Source organism: Poecile atricapillus, chromosome 6 (assembly GCF_030490865.1).
Source record: "Poecile atricapillus isolate bPoeAtr1 chromosome 6, bPoeAtr1.hap1, whole genome shotgun sequence".
Classification (NCBI taxonomy): Eukaryota; Metazoa; Chordata; class Aves; order Passeriformes; family Paridae; genus Poecile; species Poecile atricapillus.
In genome coordinates, this window is record NC_081254.1 from 17,997,997 (window position 1) to 18,021,562 (window position 23,566).

General features: G+C 41.1%; 2 protein-coding genes across 8 annotated transcripts in view; both read right to left on the reverse strand.

Moving 5' to 3' along the window:
* Positions 1 to 7,204: 7,204 nt before the first annotated feature.
* Positions 7,205 to 16,356, reverse strand: FUT11 (fucosyltransferase 11). 3 transcript variants are annotated; one of them, XM_058840846.1, is made up of 4 exons: positions 14,048 to 16,356; positions 12,141 to 12,766; positions 10,783 to 10,912; positions 8,300 to 8,437 (listed from the first exon to the last, which is right to left on the reverse strand). In XM_058840846.1, exons 1-3 carry the CDS (start codon positions 15,110 to 15,112, stop codon positions 10,831 to 10,833), a joined length of 1,773 nt encoding a protein of 590 aa, XP_058696829.1. In that variant the 5' UTR covers positions 15,113 to 16,356; the 3' UTR covers positions 8,300 to 8,437; positions 10,783 to 10,830. The 3 variants fall into 3 exon arrangements, with proteins under 3 accessions (XP_058696828.1, XP_058696829.1, XP_058696830.1); XM_058840845.1 differs by lacking the exon at positions 10,783 to 10,912 and having other exon boundaries at positions 7,205 to 8,437; positions 14,048 to 15,159; XM_058840847.1 differs by lacking the exons at positions 8,300 to 8,437; positions 10,783 to 10,912 and adding an exon at positions 8,484 to 9,088.
* Positions 16,357 to 16,506: 150 nt separating this feature from the next.
* SEC24C (SEC24 homolog C, COPII coat complex component) overlaps positions 16,507 to 23,566 on the reverse strand; it is a 38,438-nt gene continuing 31,378 nt past the window's right edge. For all 5 annotated transcript variants that reach the window (XM_058840844.1, XM_058840840.1, XM_058840842.1 and 2 more), the window contains 9 exons: positions 23,346 to 23,516; positions 22,863 to 22,959; positions 22,454 to 22,599; positions 21,926 to 22,064; positions 20,988 to 21,106; positions 20,425 to 20,604; positions 19,596 to 19,787; positions 19,086 to 19,175; positions 16,507 to 18,647 (listed from right to left, as the gene is read on the reverse strand). In XM_058840844.1, the coding sequence (XP_058696827.1) occupies positions 18,507 to 18,647; positions 19,086 to 19,175; positions 19,596 to 19,787; positions 20,425 to 20,604; positions 20,988 to 21,106; positions 21,926 to 22,064; positions 22,454 to 22,599; positions 22,863 to 22,959; positions 23,346 to 23,516 (1,275 nt within the window). In that variant the 3' untranslated portion in view covers positions 16,507 to 18,506. The remainder of the gene's footprint in view (positions 18,648 to 19,085; positions 19,176 to 19,595; positions 19,788 to 20,424; positions 20,605 to 20,987; positions 21,107 to 21,925; positions 22,065 to 22,453; positions 22,600 to 22,862; positions 22,960 to 23,345; positions 23,517 to 23,566) is intronic.

The following is a 23,566-nucleotide window of genomic DNA, read 5'->3' on the forward strand; positions in this document are numbered from 1 at the left end:
AGCACACTGCACAGGATTGCATCCGGACACTTATAGAATATCTCCAACGAGGGAGACTCCACAGCCTCTCTGGCAAAGAAGCTGTTCACGCGTTCAGGTGGAACCCCCTGTGCATCAGTTTCTGCCCATTGCCTCTGCCCTACTGCACAGCACCACAGAGAATTCCTGAATTCCTCCATCCTTTTGACGCTCTCCCCTCAGATACAATAGACAGGGATGAGGTTCCTCTCACTCGTCTCTTCTCAAATTCTTCTACAACTGCATAGAAACTCTTCTTGGTGTCTCAAATTCGCATCACATAGTTCTCAGCCCCTCATTTCTCTCCATTACATTACAGCTGGATCTCCTCTGCATTGTTCCTACTGCTCCTTTCAGGAAGATACTGAAACTGCTGCTGCTGAACTACGAAATGGTAGCTCACATCGTTCCCACAGCCCCATACTCAGTGGTGAAAAAAAACTCTTGCTCCCAGAAGTTTCCTCCCTAGGTCCTAGAAGTCCTCAACTCATCTGGCAGGTTCTGGAGTGCCTATGTCCCCAGCTGAAAAAGGCAGGCAATACAGAAGGCACAGGAACATCCCAAGGGCTGGGATACAAACAAGCCTCTGCACAGCAGGAGGGACAAGGTAGATGCAGAAAACTGAGGAGTTGGACAGGAACACTGGGGACACAAAACTCTCAGGTCCTTGTCATGGAGCAGTTCCTGAATATGCCATTTTACCACTGTATCAGGAACAGCTGGAGTCCTCTGACCATATACAGAAGACTAAATAAAAAACACTTTTCTTTGCAATTTTTTTTTTTCAATAGGACACTGATTTGGATTAAAATATATTCAACCTCCTATACATAAAACCCAAAGCACTCCCCTTTGCCTAGTAAAGGAAGTTAACAAGACTTTAGAAATTCTGTTAACTTGAGCTAAACATCACTGGACCTGTACCACAATATTCTCAATAAGGTTACTAGAATTTACTGTATCTGCTGACAATAAATCCTGGTATATCCAATTTTATAATTATTTTTGTGTTACTTTTAAAATAGTATATACTTAGAGTCCAAATTAAAGAGTATGAGAAGGCACGTTTAAATAAACAAAAGGTTTTTTTTAGTTCTCTTCTGGGAGTAAATTTTCATCTCTTCAGGTCCAATCCAATTCCAAACACTTTCTGGAAATTCTGAAACATTTTGGTTAAAAGGATGTTTCTCTATTTCAAATTTTTTTCTGAAAAGACACAAGCTATCCTTTGAGCTTGACTGCCAGTAGAAAAGAAAGAAAACAGGGTGACACCTTCAAATTAGGCCAGAGGGCTTGCAGTGTGCAACTCTGAACAATGGAGATTTTGAAAATCTAAGACAGGGACATGAAATACATTTCAGTATTCTAAGTTCACGTGAGGTTCAGCTACTCTTGGTTTTGCATGTTCTAGCTACCCTTCTTACCTACTGCTAGCTACCCACCTTCCTGCGCTGCATTTGCCTCCTGCATGCCTAACTAGATCAGCACAGAAACAGTAACAAGGAAAGGCAAAAGTACTAGGAGGTAAGAAAAGCTGAACTGCACTCCTTGTAAATCAACTCCCTTTTTCCAAATTACATTAGCTAATGGTGGCAGCATCTTCACGTCCTTTCACCTTCAAAAGCTAATCTCTCATTTAAGTAATTCCAAGAAACATGAGGTGGGGGAGGAGTGGAGGCTGAGAAATAGAAAGGCAAACTTACACAAGGAGAATTTTAATAGCTTCCTGTAAGTTACTGCTGTCTGCATTAGAGCTAATTTTTTGGCATCAGTCTGGTATTGGAGCATCAGCCTTAGAGATTCCTAAGCAGACAGAACAAGGTACATGGCGGTGTCTGCACACACCATGCAGAGATGTCTGAAGCAGGACACAGTTTTACTATTAAACATTATTTTTTAATATTACATATTAATTTTAAGGGAGAATGTGGAACTACAAAAGGGCTGTGTTACTCAATAGCCAAATGTCTCTACAGCCTGTATTTTGTATAGCTGATATCACCAAGTCACTAATGGATGGGACAGAAGTGTTGACTTTACAGGGACAGTCAGAAACCAGATTTCCTCAACAGTGAACCTGAGATGTTTTACTGTGAATGCTGCAGGAACAGCTATAAAAACCATGTGAAACTTTAACTTGCACTAATTAGCATTTACAGCTTTTTTTACTGCATCAACACATTTAAAGCTGAATCCCAGCTTACATTTCAGCTGGTCAAAACCAAAATGAACCACAGAGCTTAAACTATTAATACTAGATTTGAAAAGAATATATATCACAACTGAATAAAGGCCACATGTGGTAATATGGTAAATGCTGTGCCACAATTAAATACAAAGCTAACAATGCTGTGATAAAATGCACCCTTTAAAATGAGACTGTTATCTTAGATACTTTTTTAAGAGATGAGAAATTCTTCACATATTTTTCACTTTCTAGTGTAGTTATGTAAAACCTCCAGATACTGCCTAAAACTCAGGGGATGAAGCTAAGAAATCAGTTGTATTGGGAAAAAAGAATGGAGTTGATATCCATGTCTTTCAGGTAAATTCCAGTATATTCACACAAATTTATCCTGAATACAAGATCCTGAACAGTCCTTCTCATACCAGTTCATAATGCCCTCACCTACCACACTATTCTCATCTGTCTCACCCTGACCTCTCTAAACCAATTTAATTAGAGATGCCTTAAAACTTAAAGCACTTCCACTTTAACTTTAGTAGTGAAACTAACCAGTTTGCTAAGATTCCAGATGCATCAGACTGAACTCCTGCCTCCTGAGCTATTGTGTTTGGACAGTATTAGCACTTAATGCTCTTATTAGCACAATGCATTCGTGCACTCACAGCATGCCTCACCCCATCCTAACTCCCAAACCAGCCCTTATCCTGTGCTATCTCAATCAGATCAGCTGTCCTGCATTTTTCTGTCAACCTGAGTACTTCTGAGCTGCCATCCCTAATCCCTAATTCCCAGGATCTAGGAAATTCAGCCCATTTCCACTGCAAATTACCTGTGCCTCCTTATTTGCTCAAAGATGCCACAAAGTATTATCATCTGCTCTGATCCATTCCAAGATCCCCAGAACCATCTCTAGCTGAGACACTTGCACATTAAATTGGTCTTTTCTGCAGTAAAAAATGTATTTAACAGCACACAAATGCTAGTGGTGTCAGAGCTCTGGAAGAAATCCTGCAGCTCCATTCCTCTCCATCCTTCCTAATCTCTCTGTAGGGCCATAGATCTCTCACTGCCAGCCCTGAGATAATGAACCATAAAGAGAAGTACAGTTTGTTAAAGCCTGATGCAGGCTTTGGCTCAGTTGGTCTATCACTAAAAGGATTTTGTCTCTGATTAATTTCAACCTGTCAGTAGAGGTCTCTGGGCAGAATGAAGGAACCTGCCACCCTGTATATTTCCAATTAATATAACTTCCCAGAAGGTGCCTGGACTTCCATCAATAACCTTAATTAAGTACAACCAAATAGATGACAACTAATGATTAAGGGAGTGGCTCTCTTGGGACCATGGCAGAAAAGTGTCTATGGCAGGAGAGTAAATGAGGCAGATGGCTGCTTGTCTTACACAGCAGTGCCTGTTAAAACTCTGATGTCTCTGACAGCTGAGCTCCAATTCAATTTATCCTGTTCCCAGTCATTTAGAAGTTGTTCTTCCACACCACCTAAAACTACCCTCAGTCAAAGTGCAAGAGGGGCATTTCTGCTGATTCTCCAGCTGCTGCTGCAATTTGCAGACCGTTTCCAGAGAAAGCAGCTCATTCTCCTTTCCCTCTAAACATATACATCCACTGTTGCTTGGGTTTCATTCTACTTATCATTAGAGAGGATCCAGAGATCTTTCGGTCTGAAAATTACTACAGTGACTGAAATAAGAAAAGACAATTCTTTCTGAACGCCTTCTGAATTCTAGAAATCATGTTAGGTATCAAATCAATATTCTTCAGTGAGGTTATGTGCTTCCTACAAATTGCAGTTCGTGCTAAAGGACAGAAAACACAGACTACTAGTTCAATAAATAAAATAACTGGCTTCTAACAGGAAAAATAGGCGGCACGTGGTATTACAGTTTTGGCAGAAGAATAAGAACTGTGGCTTGTCCAATCAATGCAATGCATTGGACTGCTAGATTTTTAACCTTCAGTCAGCTATTTGTTTCTCATCTCTCACCTCTCAGAGGGCATAAATTTATTCTAGCTTGTCAAGTCAATTCTGAGACACAGCATCAATAGAATCTACTGCTGTTTCATGTGAGCAGTAATGAGGAGATATTTATTTTTAGAACATTAATGCTAGTGAATAAAGCTATCCTGACAGCTTTGAAAGCCTCCCTCTAGTCACATAGTAAACAGGCACAATGTATGACAAGCACTGAAGCCACTCACTCTATTCTGTAGGATCCTGCCAAAGTGTTTATACAGGTAATCATCTTCAATATTTGATATTTTTGATAAATTCCTGATTAGTCTCAGTTTTTATGAATATGGGTACCTGCACTGTAAGAACATGATTAAGATAAATGCTGAATCTATTATGTTCAGTCTGAGTATCACACAGCCTTCCAGTAGTCACAATATGAGTGATGACATTAAGCCACCATCTTGCTGGTTTGGATTTAAAGCAGAGAGAGATCCAGTTAGCAGCCAAGAACATAGATCAGGAACCTTTTTCCAAAATAATAATGCTGTAGTGACTTTCTTCCTTGCATTAGTAGAAACACAGCCAGGAGGGTAAATTGAATTCACTTTGGCTACGACTGGCAGTACACATTGGCACTGTACAGCAGTCCTTTCCAATGCATTATTAAGTAAATTAATTGCAAACTCTTCAAGGGTATAAGACCCAGCTTCTCCTCCTGTCTCCTCCAAATTACAGGAGAGAATGAAAACAGAGCCATGGCAAAATGTTTACTCAACATTTTGTAGTCCTTGCTGTGCAGAGCAGTTGATGCTGTGAAGGTCGGTCAGCAGCCTCGAACACAACTGCAATCACAACTCTTTATCCAGCTGGGCAGGATTCCCACCTCTCCTGTCCCTGCAGAGTTTGCCTGGCAGCTACACAAAATATTCACACCATGCACTGAATAAATATTCCAGCCTTAGTTCTTGCACACCATACATAAAAAGTGAAATAAATTCACTGTACTAATAGAGGCAATGGACACACGGTTTATAAATCACAGAAGTATTGTGACACAGAGGAGATGAAAGCTAGTATGACCTATTACTACAGAAAAAAACACTGCAGATACAAAAGAAACAAGGCTTGGGTGAGCTTTACAGCTAAGAGTCGTAGCTAATACTCACTACCTTTTGAGAAGCTCACCACCTCTAAGACTGTAAAAAATAGGTAAACCTAGGAAGACACTAAAAACTCAGAAAAGAAAGAGTCAAATGACTTGACTCAACTACAAACTGGAAGTTTGAAAACCAGACAAAACCCACAGAGTATCTGTAATGAAGTTACTTTCAGATCTGTACTCTTTTCATACCCACTTTAAGAAGAGAAACGACAATCAGAAATACTCATGCTTGGCAACAGTCATCAAGCTCAAAGGAACAGCCTCCTGTAGTACAGACACAGAGCAAAGCAACAAAGAAACTCTGCAGGACTAACAAAATAACCTTGTTGGCTGTTGATTGCAGCATATGGAATACAGGAAGAAATAGTTGTGAATTGGCAAATGAACAAAGCAGGGCCCCAAGGAAGAAGCTTTTACCTACTTTGCTAGCTACTCTTCAGCTTGTACCACCATATCTTCAATGCTACTGTTAGCTGAGAAAAATGCTCATGTTGCTGAGCAGGAAGACAAAATGGGGCTTTGGACATCACTCATCAAGGACTAAGCAGGTGCTGATGAATGTATTTATACTGGTACTTCCTCCTGTTACTCCTGTAGGGACAGTGCATTAAATGTAGCATGTCTAATTTTGGCAACAGCAGGTAAATTATAACAAAGACCTGGAAAATACTATAAAAGCTGCACTTCTGAAAAATCTACTTAAATTACAGGATAAAATAGTAAAAGCAGCATGTGCTAGTACCTGGTTCTTATTTTTTACGTTTAGCACAAAAAGCAAGATCACAATTTCTCCTCCTGGCTATTCTACCAAACACTTGAATAAGAAAGTGTTTCGAGATATACCTAATTAAGAGACTGCAGTTAAAGAAGACAATTATTTTCTGTACAGAAATATGAAATGAACTAACTGAAGGCATTAATTCAAAAAATTTACTTAAATTTCATTAACTTGTTTAGTAGAAGTCAATATTCAGAATTAAAGCAGTCTTAATTTGCTTTATCTTAATTTACTTCTCAAGCAACTGGCTTCTTCAATCCCAAATACATATCTGTAATTTTTAATCTGATTTGAATAATCCAGTTTACCAGCTAACTCAGATATATTGTCTTAGGTATTCACATCTCCTGAATAACTGAAAAAAGGAACTTAAACTGATAAATGCATTTTAGCTGAAGAATCACTTGTTACTTTGAGAAGAGACATAAAAACCCATTCTTCTTGTAAAATCAATTAGGTACAGTGCATGCATTTTCTACATTTATAAAAATCCAGTGATTGTCATGGATCTGAAGTCTTTTCTGTCAAGGTGCCCAGATTTTAACATGACAATATTGTTATGTCACCTGAGAGGCAAACATTGAGATGATCATTACCTGTACTGGCATTATACCTGTAATACCATATCTATAACATTATGAAGGGGAATTTAAGGGGAAAGAAAAAGATATTAAGTGACCCATACAGCACTAAGCAATAGACAGTGATGTAATTACAGAGAGAATGTAGAGTCACTACTTTTACTACGCCTAACTTTTACTGACAGACATCAGACTTTGCACAGCAATGCATAAACTGCCTTAAAAAACCAAACTACACAACAGACTGTAGACTTTCATCACCAACAATCTGTCTTAAGCACAGATAAACTCTGGCTCTTTAGGCAATAGTTAAGTTCTGAAGAAGGAGGGGAAATGGAGAAAGAAAGTAGCAATATTCCATTAGAAACATGACTGCAGTGTGACCATATTTGCCTGTGCTTTTGAACCTGTGACAATGAATTAATTAGTTTCCTTCCACTGCAAGATCAACTATTTCAAAAAGATACCCACAATGGCAGGGGACAGTGGAGTTTACTTATACCTGTAAGCAATACAGGCTATGCAGCAAGGAAGATCTATCCACATGCTGTCACTTAAGAACTCTGGTCACACACAAGGATCACAATGTGTTAAGATTGGTAGAGATACAAAACCACCCCAGTGCACCTGGTTCAGCATACAAAGACTTCAAGACTTGTATCCAAACTGCAGAGACCACTGGAAAGGCACCATTGTCAAATTGTATTTGTCTTTGCAGAAAGCTGCACATACTCAAAAGGAAAAAATCCAAGGCCTCTGAATTGCTAGCATTAAAGAGATAACAATAAGTCAAAATTACAGATTTCTGATGCGATAGAACCTTAAAAGAACCAAAGCATAGAATTTTATTTTGTTCTACACAATACCATGTAATACACTTTATGGTGTGAAATACTTTGTTGAAAGTTGCAGCTTAAATAATTTGTTCTCCCATCCCACTGTACATATGTTCTCCTAGGTCATCAAAACAGGAAAATTAGCAGAGAGTTAAGTGACCTGCCCATAGTTATTCAGTTACCTTGTAAAGGAGGAGTATTTGAGGCATGTTACTTGGGGAGAAGAGACTTTATTGCAGCAATTTCATAAGGCACGACTGCTCTTCACAGATGTGTCTTTTCTAATTCCTTCACTGGAAAAGCCATTTGTTAATAGCAGCTAAAAGTACATCTTAATGAAGAGAATATATGATTGATGATAAAATACTTTAAAAAAACAGCTAATATTCTGAAGACTTAAAAAATCCCTGAAATAACTTAGGGCACTTGAGCAAGAGCCTGAAGTCATGTAAGACACAAGATAAGTATAGCAAATGCAAAAGGAGAGTAAATTCCCCTTTTGCACCACATGTTGACACCTGCATGTCAGGAGTGGCTTCACACCACAGAGCTGAAACCCAAATCAAAGCAGTTGCTAATATTTCCACTGCCGAAATCCAATCACAACAGAAACTTACTCACTTCCTGCACCAGAAAAAATTGTCTCTGTGAGAGGTTTTTTGGTTTTTATCAAGGCAAACATTTGAAGTGAGGTAAGAATTCACAGACTCAACTTTCAATGCAATTTTCGAATCAAGCTTTTACAAAGATAGGTCAGTGTTGCCTCGTCCTCTTGAGAAAAATCTCATGCATGTAGTCCCAAAATCTTCCCTGATGAGACTCATTGCGGTGAATCATAGCAGTGAGGGCCTCACCCTGATCAAGGCTTTGCCAATAATCCTGCAGCCACATTTCTTTCCAACTGAAACAAAAAAAGAGACACCATCACAAACAATTAAAAAAACCAAATTAGTCTGCAGCTGTAATAGCACTGAAACCATATTTTTCTTTCCCTTAAGACAAAAATAGGCCCAGAGATGGTAATAACAAAGTATATTGTTAGTGCCACTGTGCTCCAAGTAATTTAAAGAAAATTGCTGTGAAAATTCTCTATAGCAAATGTAAGCTCTCACTATCATGCTAACCACAGAGACTAAATTACCAATTGTAAACTTACGTTAAAATAAGATCTATCTCAGAGTCCTGATATTGAGAGTAGCTTTCCCTGGCCAGTATGCATATAACAGCCTAAAAATCAGTTTGTTTTTTTTCAGATAATCCATTTAAACAACTACAAACTCAGGTTACACATGACAGAGACAAAAATCATTATAGTCCTTAACACAGATTCTATTCTTTATCTCCAGACTACATGGTCAAGTATGGGCTGTCTCTTGTTCAGTGCATACAGTCTCAAACTTTGCATAGTACAGACTGCATCACTGCAAATTTCAGCAATTCTTTTCCACTTTGTGACCATGTGGACTACTTCTCTCACTTGTGTTATATCAAGGCATGCCAAATATTTACCTCTTCTCCATTACTTCTGCTACCCAGAAACAAATCACAAATCCTGGAAAAAAGGACCAAACATGTTGCTCTTTTTAACATGTCCATATAAATTACCCAATACTTGTAAACTTATATACAGAATTTTTTGCTTCTTCTCCATCTAAATCACAGAAATAAGTACAGTGTCTCCTGCCTGCCCTCTGTACACCGTACACTGAGTCCAGTGTGACTGCAGTGCCTGGAAGCAGCTCTCACCCACCACTTCAGGAAGGCTGCAAGAAACGCACAAAACATCCCAGCACCTGTCTTGCAGAATGGCAGCCTGTACACCACAGGAACTCAGCTTCTGTGGCCAACAGCATCACCTCTGATGGCACATTCCTGCAGAGTGCACCAACACAGGCCACAAAACAAAGCTTTTAACAGATTCCAATGTGAAGGATCATAGACAGAGGCTTCCTTCTGCTTTAAAAAATAAATATCTTCCAAAAGGTTCCTTTGCACCACATGGACGCACTGTGAGATCACATTGCCTACAAGCTAAACTCATTATCCTTTGTTCAAAGACTGCCAACTTGAATTACTTACTTTTAGCAGCACTGAATAAGGGCACATGTTTGGAAAACGAGCCTACTTGCATAAAGCATTACACCCAAGATTAAGTGTCAGAAAGGAACAGAAAAAAAGAAAACATTTGCAAGATGAGCTCTATGGAAACAACACCAAAAGGAATTCCAATATCCAAGTGAAGACTTTATCAAAAGGAATTTTAAATTGCTGTTATTCTTCTTTCTTTTAAGAAAATAATTTCACTCTAATTCTGTAAATTGGGAAAAATCAGTATCCTAGGATGAACAGGACTATACAAATCACCAGAAACTACCAATTACATACACCTGAAACATTTTTATTATGAGATACAGATTTATCCTTCATCCTGGATGATTATGGGATTCTATTGCAAGGGCCATCCTACACCTGGAAAATCAGATACACTGTTAACATTTTTTCTCATCAAAAATAAACTGTGACGTAAATATAAAATAGAACCAGCAAAACCACGATGGTTTCACAATTCCTTTATCAAAGGAATACTGGTTTCTCTTTTCCTATGCCACCACAGACGAAAACTTTTGGTAACTGAAAAGAAACTGTCACTCAGTGATCTTACAGTTACATTCTCAAACATCCTATTTTTGGAAAATGAGCCCTTATCAATGATACAAGCCAAACACTTCTCTTACAAAGATGGGAGTTTGAGACTAACTGGAGATTCTGGTTTCCCCATGATAGATACTGTACTCAGCAGCAGCTGCACTGCAGCGCAGAGTTTTCTGTACAAAGCATCTAAGAATTCAATAGATTATAGTGACTGACCACAGCCTGATACATACAACTGCTTGTTCTACAGTTTTTTTCTTAAGCTCACTTGGGTGTGAAACCCAGCAGTCCAAATACAAGTGTGGCTGCAAGCATAAGGATTTAGAAACCACATCTCCACACATACAGCTAAAGGTGTAACTGTGCTCCAGCTACACATACCTTCACAGAGAGATTCTGACTGCAGCAGCATTCTGGCAATTCAGCATATCTATTGACCCTAAAAACAAATTACATCTGGGAATAAGGGTTACAGAGCATGCAAATGTGTAGTGTAACCTTCCTGTAACTGGGTATATGCTCTAGCATAAACTCCTTTCTAGTCCTCTGAGTTCAGAAGGCTCCAGAACCACAAATCACAGTGTGTTTACAGACCTTGCATGATGCATGTAGTCCATCACTTGTATCCCCACTGGATCTGTTTCATTCTTCCACAATAATATTTTCTAAAGTACCAGAACACTCCATTGACTGGCCCAGGAGGCAATCATCTGAATTGATCACACTATTAAATAACATTACTGTCAAACTCAGACAAAATATGGTCATGCTTAGCTAATGCTTCGATGTCAATTTTATGCTATTGTCACATCAGTTGGAATTATAAGTAATCATGTCCCATTTTGCAAATAAAAATGGTTAAAACTTAGATTCTTATCAGATAGAAACCACTGTATTTTACAGGAGATGTCCACGATCATGCCTTGGAAACTATGGATGCATGACTTTATTAAGTAAGTAGCACTGAATGTAAAAAAGCTATTTAAAAAAAAAAATGTAAAAGCTTTCCTGGAACTATTTTTCCAGACACATCTCGTGCCTAGAAATGTGGAGAATAATAATGGGTACTGTAGCTTGAATTATGCACCAGCTATTCAAAACTCCCTACTGACGACCCCTGTGAAGAATGATGGAAGCACCTGAGCTTGCAAGTGGCACTGGCAGCAACTCTGTGTGCCTTCACAGGTACTTCTCTACTGCCACCTGATGCTCAAACAGAAAACCTATGGAAAAGCAGGAATATTTCTACAGAGTAGGGTGCTGCACAGCACACTACAAAGAAAAAAAACATTTTGCTACCAAGACTGAGAAAAGGCATTACTATGAAAAAAGTCCAGTAAATCAGTCAACCAACAGAAAACAAGGGACAAGAAGCTACTCAGTCTATTCTCTGTTCTGCACAGTCCCTCTCCTAAATAAGTGGGATGGCATCCTTGAACATAGCCAGCATTTTGTCACGCAAAACAGCATTAACTCCTGTATTCTGGGTGAGCCTAATTTCTGCTCTGAAGTCTACAGGAGTCAACCAGGCCTGCAGTGAACACTGGCACCCCCATTCTTAATGCATTACTTTGTAAGAAGGTATAGAGCTGCTTTTGCCTCGGGGCTGCCAAGTGCTTTACCATCACTGTACTGGAAAACATCCATCCCTCAAGCAAAGAGTCTAAGATACACAGAGGATAGTCCTATTGCCTGAGGTAACAGAGCATTTTAACAGAATATTTTGAGTTTCTCACACTCGTCTTTCAACTGCTGACACCACTGCACAAGCCTCTTGTTCAGCCTGAGAGTTACACAGGATTAGCAGGACTCCTACACCACCCATAAAATATATTACAGAATGTAACTGGAGACATAACAAGAGCTTCTTTAAGTACAAAGCATTATTAAAGTTACATCTCCTGCTATTTGAAGCTTTTTTTCCTTCAAAAAGCATAATATTGGCACATTACCTGTCTCCCTCAGAGAGATCTTCAACACTTCCAAACCCAGGGGTTGGCATAGGACATCCCATGTGCTTGAACTGAGCTATATGAGGTTTGGGAGCCGGAATTTTTCCACGAGACTTCTTGTGTTTCTGCTCCTCTTTGACCCGGGTGTTCTCCTTGTCACAGATGAAACACTCAAAGCCATTCAGGTAATTGGGCAGAGTCATGTCATTCACACCCCACTCCCGCTTCTCCAAGCTCTCTAGCAAGAACTGGTTTTTGATTCCACCAACGTTTTTATACTCTAGATACTTCAAATATTCCTCTCCATTCTTGTCCAGGAAATCAAGGTACTTTGCCAACTCTCGGGGGCTGTCAAAATCATCTATAAGAATGATGGAGAGGTTGTTTGGCATCCAGTCCCGCACAGCTGGGGAGCCTCGGTACACTGGGACAGCACCCAAGTGCATGGGACGCCACAGCTTCTCTGTCATGTAGTCGTCACATATGGCATTCTCCAAGGCCAGATGAAATTTGTACCTGGCAATAAAAGTCATAAATTCAGAATCTTCTGTAGTGGCTGTAGAAGTGTCTCTAAGTCGTTCACTGGGGAGCTCACGGTTATGCAGGCATTTCCCATAGGAGTCAACCTAGAAGAGCAAACAGCATCTTTACAAAGTGATTTGTTCCCCTGGAACCTGCTTTCAGACCTTGTAGTTCTTGTAAAATTCCTAACTTGGATCAGTTCTCAGCTATGCTAATTTAGCTTCATTTTCACCCCAAGTTCTTTCCCTTGAGACTATTCCTAGAGCCCCAGTTCTATGAGCTTTAGAGAAAACCAAGTGCTGAGTTTCAGAAGCAACATTAGCCACACTACAGACTGAGGGGGGAGGGACCGTATGGATGCCACCCAAAAATGTAGTTATTACCAGATAAATCAGAAACTGACAAGTAAGGAAGAGTATTTAACTCTATGTCAATTTAAACATCCTTTTTCCACTTAAGAGACCCAGTGCTTTTCCAAACAGTTGTTACACAGAGTTCCAGCCAGTCTCAGCAAGCTGACAGAATTTTCTGTTTGTTAGACTGAGAAAAATTGATGCAGGGAGCTAAAAGGATACTGTCTAAAAATACAAGACAACATGCTCGAGCTGGAACCAGCACCATACTTTGAGAAGACAGTCATTTTTAAAAATTCTTTTGCCTTTGCTTCACTACTTAGTATATGATGACCTTACACAATAACTGAATCGTGACCAATAGAAACAACAGAAACCACCAGAAAAACAAGTCCCTGGCAAAGTCTAAAACCAGATTTTTATTTTTTTTTTTAATCAATCTAATATCCTTCACAATTTTTAAGAGAAAAAATGCAGCATGCTTTTCTCCTGCTTGGAAGAAACTACATTATTCTACTTTATGAAGCTACTTAATATCAGCTGTACAAGACATAACAGAAACAACATAGTCCTACCACAATACAGGCAAGGAGCAGATTCTCTCAACAGAGCAACCTGCCTTTTAACTTCACTCCTGTACCTCCTAACAGGAGTGAGGCTTGTAAAGGGACAGCCTTCCTGTATGCTAACTTCCAAGTCTGGAGATTTCAGCAACTTCTAGCACTTGATCCCCAAGAACGAGCTTATTCAGGCTTTGCCCAGCTTTTCACTGATCCCGAGTGCGGCCAACTCCACATCTAACATCTGCATCAGTCCTACCTACTGACATGCGGTGTAGTCTAGATCACGCTTTGGGAAGGAATACAACTAGTTTTTCTGTCCAGCTTGTAGTCAGCATGCATCCCGTTATGATTCGTGTCTTGGCTAAAAACAAGGACAAACAAACCCCATTAAAGGAGGCGGCAGAGTGGGGCAGCCGGGTGTTCCCAGCTCCGAGAGCAGCAGCACGCCACAGCTTCCCCGCGCACCTACCTGGATGTACTTCATGAGCTCCTGCACGTAGCGGTCCCTGTCCGAGGGCACATCGCAGTGGGACTGCATGTACAGCACCGGGCCGTAGCCCTTCCGCCGCCACGCGTCCTTCTCGGCCAGGGCCAGGGCCGGGGCCCGCAGGTACCCGGTGCCGGGCAGCCACTGCAGCGTGAGCGGGTAGTCGGACTCCCGGCGGAAGGTGGCCGTGTAGTTGAAGAGCCGAATGCCGGGCGAGTGCGAGAGCATGTAGTTGTTCATGGGGGACTCCTCGTGGAAGAGCGCCCAGGTCTGGTGGGGCAGGCGGGGCAGCGGCGCCTCGTACGCCCTGAAGTCAGTGCCGTAGAAGATGAGCGCCTTGGTGCGGCGGTGCCGGGCCACCCGCCGGCTCCGGGTGACGAGGCAGGAGCCGCGGGGACAGTCGATGCGCTCCGTGTCGCCGGGGAAGTGCGGGAAGAGGCTCCCGCTCCACCACAGCAGGATGGGCAGCGCCTTGTTGCTCCGCGTGTCGTTGTTGCCGGGCCCGCGGTAAGACGCGGCGGCGACGAAGGCCGCGCCCGGAGGGACGGCGTCCTGCGCCCACCCCTCCGCCCCGCAGGGCTCGGCCGGCCCCTCCGCGGCCAGAGCAGCTCCCGCGCTCCAGAACAGCGCCAGCGTCACCCACAGGCCCGCGGACCCCCGGCCCAGGCCGGCGCCCCCCATGCCCGGCCCGCCGCCCCAGGAAGCGGCGCCGGGCCCCGCCCGCGGTGGTGCCGTCACGGGGCGGGGAAGGCCCGGGGCCGGGCGGGAGCGGCGCCGCCTGCCCCGCCTCTCTCCGTCAATGCACCTCTGAAGCGGTCCGGAGGGACAGCGACACGTACCTCCACTCAGGCGACAGCTGAGCCTTGCTGCAGCGGCTCGACGAGGTGAGCTATTCGCAGCTCTCTCCCAACCCCAGTGTACAGCGGCTGAAGCCGCTGTAAACCTCTCTGCCTGTACCGCTCCTGCAGCCGTCTGTGCTACCGCCAGCCCCCGCAGTACCTGCAGCTGACAGCGACAAAGCCGAGCTGGTCCCCGGAGGCACAGCATGCCGCGACTGAACGCACCTGCAGAGAGACGGCTCCTGGACCAAGCAAGCTGTCAGCTCTTACAAGAAAGAACACCCAGCTCAGCTCCTGCTGCAGACCATAAAGGGAAGGAACAGAAAACACCTTTTACTAACAAATCTTCTGTTTGGTTTTTGGGTTTTTTTTAATATCTACAGATAGTTTTAAAGCTCCCTTGAAAGCTGCTTTTCTATACCAACCTTGAATAATTCCTACAGTATTAAAATACTATGTAAATGGGAGAGTGGTTTGGGCTACACTACGTAAATCCAACAGACATATTCTAGAATTACCACTCAGTTGCTCAGTTACACAATTGCTAAAAGCTTCACATTAACTTCTTAAGAGGTAATATAATATTAATGAATTACCAGTTATAATACAGGACATTAGGGACACAAGGCAAACATGTATTCTTCAGCTGTGTTAGAAACAAGTTAAAGAGGGAATAGTTTTCCTTTCCTTTGTAACGTTAGGTGTAGACACTGCTTGGGCCTGCTCCAACAGCACCACGGCATCCTCTACTTGGGCTCAGAGAGAAGGTAACAGACATGGGCTCTCCAAGGAATATTTCCACAAGCATCAGAATGTGCTGCACAATTTACTCCAAACGATTAATGTACAAGATCCACAAGGCCCATCACTATCACACCAGTTCTGTGGCAGATACTGGACATAATGTACATTCTACAGGAGAGGAATCTCAAAAATATTCTACAGCAAATTTAGTATTATTGGATATTTAGCAATGATTGTCTTGTGCTTTCATACAGATTTGTTATAAGGTTATCAGCAAACTGTACAACAGCAATATTCACAGGTACAGTCAAGATAACACTGCCAGTTCACTCTGAACTTTATTTTTGCAATTAGCAACACTCCCAGAAAAAAAACCCCACAACCCAACACTCCAAAAAACCTAACACCCCCACCCCCCAAAAAAACCCAACAGAAAAAAAAAACCCACCCAACCAATTCAGCCAGGTACCCTTAACTCTGAAATACGAACTCTTTCTTTTAAGATTACAGAAGTCATTAACTTGACATTGTCACAAGGCAAGGGCAATATTTGCCTAAGTAGGCCAAAAAACCCCCACCCAATCAATGACTCAAGCTGTGTTAGCAAAAAAGGCCATTTCTTTGTAAAATGGAAGTTCAGACAGGGCAGACAGTCAAAAACCAATCACCTAAATAAAGGAACACCGAGATTAAACAGTACCTTTTGTCTGTTGACTCTTGTTGAATTTCTTATCATTCAGTGCGAATAACGACAATAAAAAGGAAGACTGAACTTGGTTAGTAGAAGATTGGATTGTAAAGGATCAATGAGCTAGACTTGCAGCCCTTCCCATTTCCCCCCTCCCGCAAAATACAGGGTTTGGAAAAATAAGCAGTGTTTATTTACTAACAATGACATAAAATACATCTTAATATATTTTTATTTCTTTACAAATTAAAAGATGCATTGGAAAAACAAGTGAAGAAAATGAAAGTTTCATTCATGATTTCATTTCCACCCCCACACCCCCCAATATTAATACTATAAATTAGTATTTGTGGAAGTCTGTGGTTGCTGTGCATTATATTCCTGGGAAGCTCTTTTTCCCCCTCTGATTAAAAATCCTCTAGATTTTTGGTTGGAGGCAGTACGTGGAGTAAAGTCAGCCACATTCATACAAAAACGCTGAAAGTTCTGTCAACTACATCTTGAAAGAATTTCTCCATTACAATTTTCATGTTCCCCTTTCTGTGTAGTGATGGGAGGGAAGACAAACTAGCAGCATTAGAAGAAAAATGGATTTATATACATGCTACAGGATATGGAACTAAAACCACAGCCAAATATTTTTCTGATATTAACAAGGACTTTCCTATGAGATATTAAACCCAAATAACATGTTCTCTAATCCATCCACATTCTTCCTTTCACTTTTAGTGCTATTGGTAGCTTAAACTCCTGGGTATTGGAAGAACACCTGTTAAGTGTTCAAGTTAAAATATACAAGCCCCCTTTCAAAAGTGAATAAACTAAGCCCTTAGAATTCTGAATTTGATTACACTAGCTCCCTCTTCACAGGAGTCTTCTCATCCACCCTTGCAAAATGGAGCAGCAGAGCAGCCAAAGTGGATGGATTAATCTATCTGAGGTATTTTAGTTTAACAAACAGGCTTATAAAAGGTTTTGTGCAAGATGATCAGTAGATAGAATGTGGAGGGTACAAACATCCAGTAATGAAACTCTTTGCTATGGCCCAGGTGCTGTCAATAACCTAAATCAGGTACTTGCAATACCTATTACAGTACAGTCTAAATCTTATGCTTTTGTATCCCATTCCTTGTATTCCAGGGTACAAAGCAATATCAAATTCACGTCAGTATAAATCAAATTTCTGCTGGTTTGCTATGATTCACAAAAATATGGTTGAAAATGGCCACTTCCTTATTATCCAATTCCTACACAGTCTTCCATCACCTTGTTAAAAGTATTTTCTGCTTAAGGTTAAGAAGCTTTTGTTCCCACCACCATCTGACAGACAGGTAAACCCTGAAGGAGAGGTCATGGAACATGGATTGGCTAGGACAATACAGAGCTGTGCAATGAGAAGGAAAGGAGTCACCACACATGTCAACAGGAAGTACCGTCTCTACCCCTACACTGCTCAGAAGCTGTTGATTTTTGCCCACTTAACTATCGATTACTCCATGACAGTTCTGCAGAGCAACTTACAGTATGAGGAAGATTGCAGAGAGAAGTTTGCCCTGCTGCCTCCTGGCTTACCACTCGTTTCATTTTTCATGGCTTTCTGGTTCAGATAGCCACATGATAGATCTGTGCTCTGACAGATCATGTTTCCCTCTTTAGAGGACACACAAAATGTTTGGCTGCTCCAGCTCCCATCACCTGACCTGCCTCTTGTCCTCCCCACCTGTGCATCCTCTTCACACTTGGAGCATGCACACACACCCACGCAAATGCACAGCAGCTACCAGAATTTTGAAGAGTTATCGCTTTTTCACCCAATGTTGAATCATGTACAGTGAACTGAAAAAAACCCTACATTCATTACAACAGGATTAGCGAGCATGGGGTGGGGTGGGGGGTGAACTCCTGCCAAGCACAGGAAACAATTTAAATGCAAATAAAAGACCTGGTATCAAAGGCCTTTTTTTTTTGTTTTAGCCCTCACCAGGAAAATATTTCATCTCTCATATGGGATTGGGAAAGGTTGAAAGGATTTCTGCTTATGCAATGTGTATTAAAAATTATGGAATTGTACAGATTTCTATGTTGTCCTTTCTGAGGGCGCTGGGCCTTCTGATCAGGTCATTAGTGGAGACTGAAATGTCACTGCCGAGTTCTAGCACCACTCACTCCTCTAGCTCAGTAGCTGCCGAATCTCCTTGTGCATGTGACACAGGAAGTCCACATATGAAGCCCCCCCACTCAGGCTCTTGTCCTCCACTAGAAAGTGTTTGAACAGCATTTCCAGCTTATCTTCTTGCTTCACAATTATCAACTACAAAAAACCAAACAAAACAAGAGCAAAACCAACAGTGAGTAGCTATTAGAATTAATCTTCATGGGGAAAAATAGAGGAAAAAGCTAAATGCTCAAAACCCCAAAGACAGCCAGAATCACAGCACATATAGCTTATATGCTTCAACTTGTGTAACTCTGCTGAGTTAAGCCTCAGTCCTTTCTAAACAGAAGGAAAATACCATATATGTGGTTTATATAGTAATATATTGTAATAGGTCTGAAAAAAGAAAAGTTTTAGAACTATGGTAAGCAAAGAACTCCAAATCTAGTGAAATTTGTTTTCAAATTCTTGAAAATTTTGAACAACATTTATGAGGTTGGGAAGAAAAAGCTCAGGACTGCAGCATTACCAGGCATCACTTGACTCTACTAAGAGGGAAGGGGATTTAAAGCTGTAAATGGGGGACATTTTTACCTTCATGTAGCGGGATCTCTGCCCTTGAATCATATCAACAATAGATCGCACTTTCTTTGAAAAGGGGTTTTCCAAGACTGGCAGGGTACTCTGGAATGAAAGATCCAATCCCCATTAGTCTCGGGAAGTAGAGCAATGTTAAAGAAGTCAGCAGTTTTGCCATACTGTATAAGGATAGAGAAATATCTACACCCATTAGCATACAATTTCTTTGACTTCAACTGCTTAAAAGAGAATATAACATGAAATCAGAATTAAAGGTCAATTATTTTTTCCATTTAGATATCAACGATTCTCTTCACTATTAATGGTATGATTTGTCAAATAAACCTAGGTTAAAGCATGCCTGACATGCCCAGACTATCAACATTTCTGCTAGTTTCACACACCTGTGCTTCTCTCATTTCGATTATGAAAAATGAGATGCTATCTTTTCTACTGGCTTCCTCATGGTTTTAGATTTTGGGTGACTATCACAGATTCTATCTCCCACACTGTCATCCAGCTCACCAAGGCATTGCTAATTTGACTGAAGGATGAAACTCCGAAGAGGTTCTGGATCAGGCCTTGCTGCACACTGACTCCCACCCACACAAAGACGTTCAGCCCATTCTCCAGCAGGTAGATGTCACCCTTGGAGAGACGCTCCTCAGAGTTCCGAATGGCTGCTGGCAAGGAATCACTGTCAACATCTGCTTTGGTCTGTTTTACAGGGAAATAAAAATTAAAGTAAAATAAAGGTTATAAAACAAGAACATCTTATGAAGTCCTGAAGATTTCTTCCATGAAGACCTCAATGATTTTCTCATTTCTAGGTCTCTCAAGACTGCAATAATTGTGATTGAAGTAGCATCTTCTTACTCAAAGTGACAAAGAAACAGTTCAGAGACTCTTGGTCAGCAAAAGAGAACATAAGGCTTCTGTGAAAAGACTCAAGTTCAAGTATTACCTCCTGGAGTAGGCATGCAATTAGTTTTTAGTATTATTCCAGCAACTATGGTAATGAAAACTCAGAATAGTACATGGAATTGCCTTGCAATGACAAAAATTACTACAAAAAGTTATAAGCTTTGGGACTTTTTAAAAAGACTGTGAAATGGTCAAAAGTGTCTTCTTTGCCACTAGTCATATGCTTACAGCTCAGGAAAAACGTATCCCCCAAGAAATTCACAAGATGCAGTAATGCTGAACAAAATTAAGTGAAATATCCCAACACATGGCAGATCCCCAAATACTTCTCAAACCACTTTCCCTTGCTAAAATATAAATGCCAATCCTTAAGATGAGTCAATGAGACAACAATAAGCCTTAAGTGCTAAGAAGATCTTGAATTACTCACCAGGGGCAAAAGCCTGGGATAAAAGAAAACATTTGTTTCAGCCACATCCATGGATGTCACTAACTGACGGATGTAGGCACGGTCATCCGTTGTGACCTCTGGGCCAGGCTGAAGTACGTCACTCTTCAACACACAGTTCAAGTACACAGGAAGCAGCTTCATGCATTCAGGGAGGATGAGCTAAAATTCACAAGCAGATAGAAGCTGGTCAGCTGTCTTGCTGAATAAGCTTATGTTTGACAATATGAGGCTTGCATGAACCAACAAAGTGTGGTACAGCCCTGAAGAGTGAAACTTGATAGTCTACTTATATCATGGACTGCAAAAGAAACATAAAACCTTCCCCTGAAGCAGGCAGTGCTCCCTGGGCTCCAGACAGGTCTCCAAGAAGCCTTTCTCAACTATGGTTTTACTTGTAGTAGTGTATTTACTTTCCTGAGTCCCCTCTTTCCAAATTTCTGCTGAGGAAAGGAATTGACTTTTTGAGCAGTCTAAGTAAGAAAAAGCCGTCATCAGTTTTTAATTTCCAAGCCTGAGATTCAAGTGAAAGCATTGGAGTTTACCTGGCCAGCAGAAGAGGGACTAGCACAGTTCTTTCGATAGCAGGCTAGTATCTGGGCACACTGGTTGATCAGTGCATCTCGTACAGTCTTCACTGGACTATTCAGGACTCCACGATATGCTGCACAGAGAGAGGAAGGAAATGGACTGCTGTCATTACTCATGAACAGCAAACCCCCAACAATGCTTCTACAAAGGAAATCCAAACAACTATTGTTTATGGAAACCTCTATTCTTCCCGCTTCAAACTTGTAGGAAAACGACAATATACTTCTATTGAAAACCTGAAGAAGCTCATGTACTAAATTTTATTACATAATCTTAAACTCTCTATCTCCTATGTACTTAAAATATACTTATCATAATTGAAAATATGGGGTTCTATAAAAACTCCTTTTATAGAGTTGGCCATCTTCCATTAATGTCCTGAAAACGGACTTTCTTTCACTTTAATGGTAATAAAAATACACAACTCTCAATCTCTGTTGGATTTCTAAGCTTTTACTGCAAGCTAGAAAGGGTAAATAGGGTACAGTGTGTAAGTGTATGACATGTAATCCATATCTATGAACAAGGGCCACCATTTCCCATTGCCAGAGCAAAATTCTGCAACAATTAAGGAATTAACTAAAACAGCCCAAAAATAAATACAAGGAAGAATTCAGACAGCTGGCAATACAAACTGTGACTAAAAACATTTAGGAAAGAATTTGTATGAAGAATAAGCCAAAGAATAAGCCTACACCCTCCATCTGTACCTCCCATCCTAAGCAGCAATACAATCATCACAGCTTTATGCTCTTTCCCATAACTGACTGAAGTATCAAAACTGCCACCTGACATTTGAAGCAGGAAGAATAAACAAGTGTTATTGGGTGACAAAACAGGCATTTTAGCAGCAGTTAAAGGCTGCAATTCTCGTTTCCACAGTCACCCTTACCATACTTAGCCAAGTAATTGATGAGGGTGTCAGTCTCACAGTTCCGATACAGGTCAGCAAGCTGCGTGCAGCAGTTTAAGGAGAGGTTGTGAATGCGGAGTCGTCGCTGTCCTGCACAGCTTGTATACAGCAGAGCACACTGCAGGAGACAAAAAGGCCAGGAGACAGAGAAATGAGGTCCTGCTACAATGACAAGGGCAGGGTTAGAATATACTTCATTAGAAGCTAGGACTCAGATGCATAAACAAAAAAAGTAACTACATAAAAGACTTGGACAATAAGCTAAAAGTACATGCTAAGAATCAGGATCAATGAAAGGTAACAAGCAGCAATTTTAGCTGTTGTGTTAAGGGACCTGGTCTTAGAAAATAGGACTGTAGTTCAAAGCAGTCTAGGTCACTCTCAGAGCAAGTATGCTGGAAGGGTACGGTAAGATGCAGAAAGAAAGAACAAACAATTCTTTGAAGAAGTGTCTAATAATTCAGTTCAATTGTCAACTCATTTCTTCTACAAAGCCTCCCCCCTCACCTGAAGCAGTGCACCACTGTCTTCACTCAATTTATCATCATGCTTGAATTCCACTGTGATTGTTTTATCACAGTCCAAACCTGCCATCTCTACATCAGTTGTGTTGCTCATATAGAAAGCTCCAAAAAAGTCAGTTGCTCTAATACCTAAAAGACGGAAAAACCCAACATGAGCCACCATTTTCAACAGGATACAAAGACAGCCACCCTTCTGACCCTGACACCAAGTTATCCTGACAGATTTCAGCAGGGATCTTTGCAGTCTCAACAAAAGTCTTAGAATTACCAAAGCATTAGCAGAACTTTTGTGATAGCCTAGTCACCATGTGTTTTAAATGACAGGAAAATTTCTTTCTTTCCCTGAGACATGCTTGGTCAATTTATTAAGATTCCTCCACGCTAACACCCACCTGTGCTTGTGCGCACTCTCATGACAGCATCAAATCCCACTTCTTTCTGGACATCCCTTCTCAAGTCATTCAGGAACCTGTACTGGTCTGTCTCCAGCTAGAAGGCAAACAGTAACTGAAGTCTCACACTTCCATAAATCAGACAGGCTTCATAAACCATACAGCAATTTAAAACCAGATACTACCTCCTGCAGTCTTACTTTAAAAGTCAGCCACGATATCAGGCTTAGTGTCCTGTTAATAAAATATTGTGCTAAGAGGTGACAGCCTAGCTCTTCCTGTTGGATTTTGTTATCAACAGAGATGTTTGTATAAAGACACAAAGCTACCAAATAATTTTGCTGATTATCTTGAAATTTAAGTAGCCGTTTACTTCCAGACAAGTACTACTTCACTATGGTTCCCACTATGAGAAAAGAACTCTCAGCTAAACAATAATTCTTACTTGGATCAGACACCAGTCTGAGTCAATGTCACTCCTACCTGGAAATACGCATACTTATAAATGGAGCCTCCCGTCTGGTAAGGTACCACACCCAGTGTTGCCACATCCAAATACTGGTTTGGAAACAGGAATAGATCCACACAGCAGCCTTGGGCCACACAGTCCTTGGCCAAGTTGTTGTAAAAGCTCGTCTGTGGTTGAAATAAAGTCTAAGAAAGGAAATCAGAGATGACATCAGAAGTTTGTGCAGGAAAAGGAA

Coding starts and splice junctions, on each gene's coding strand:
- FUT11 (XM_058840845.1), bottom strand. CDS start 15,112: ATGCTGTGCCTCCGGGGACCAGCTCGGCTTTGTCGCTGTCAGCTGCAG. Junction 12,767..14,047: donor AGCTCATGAAGTACATCCAG/GTAGGTGCGCGG, acceptor TTGCTCTTCTAG/GTTGACTCCTATGGGAAATG. Junction 8,438..12,140: donor GATCTCTCTGAGGGAGACAG/GTAATGTGCCAA, acceptor TTTTTGTTTCAG/TTGGAAAGAAATGTGGCTGC.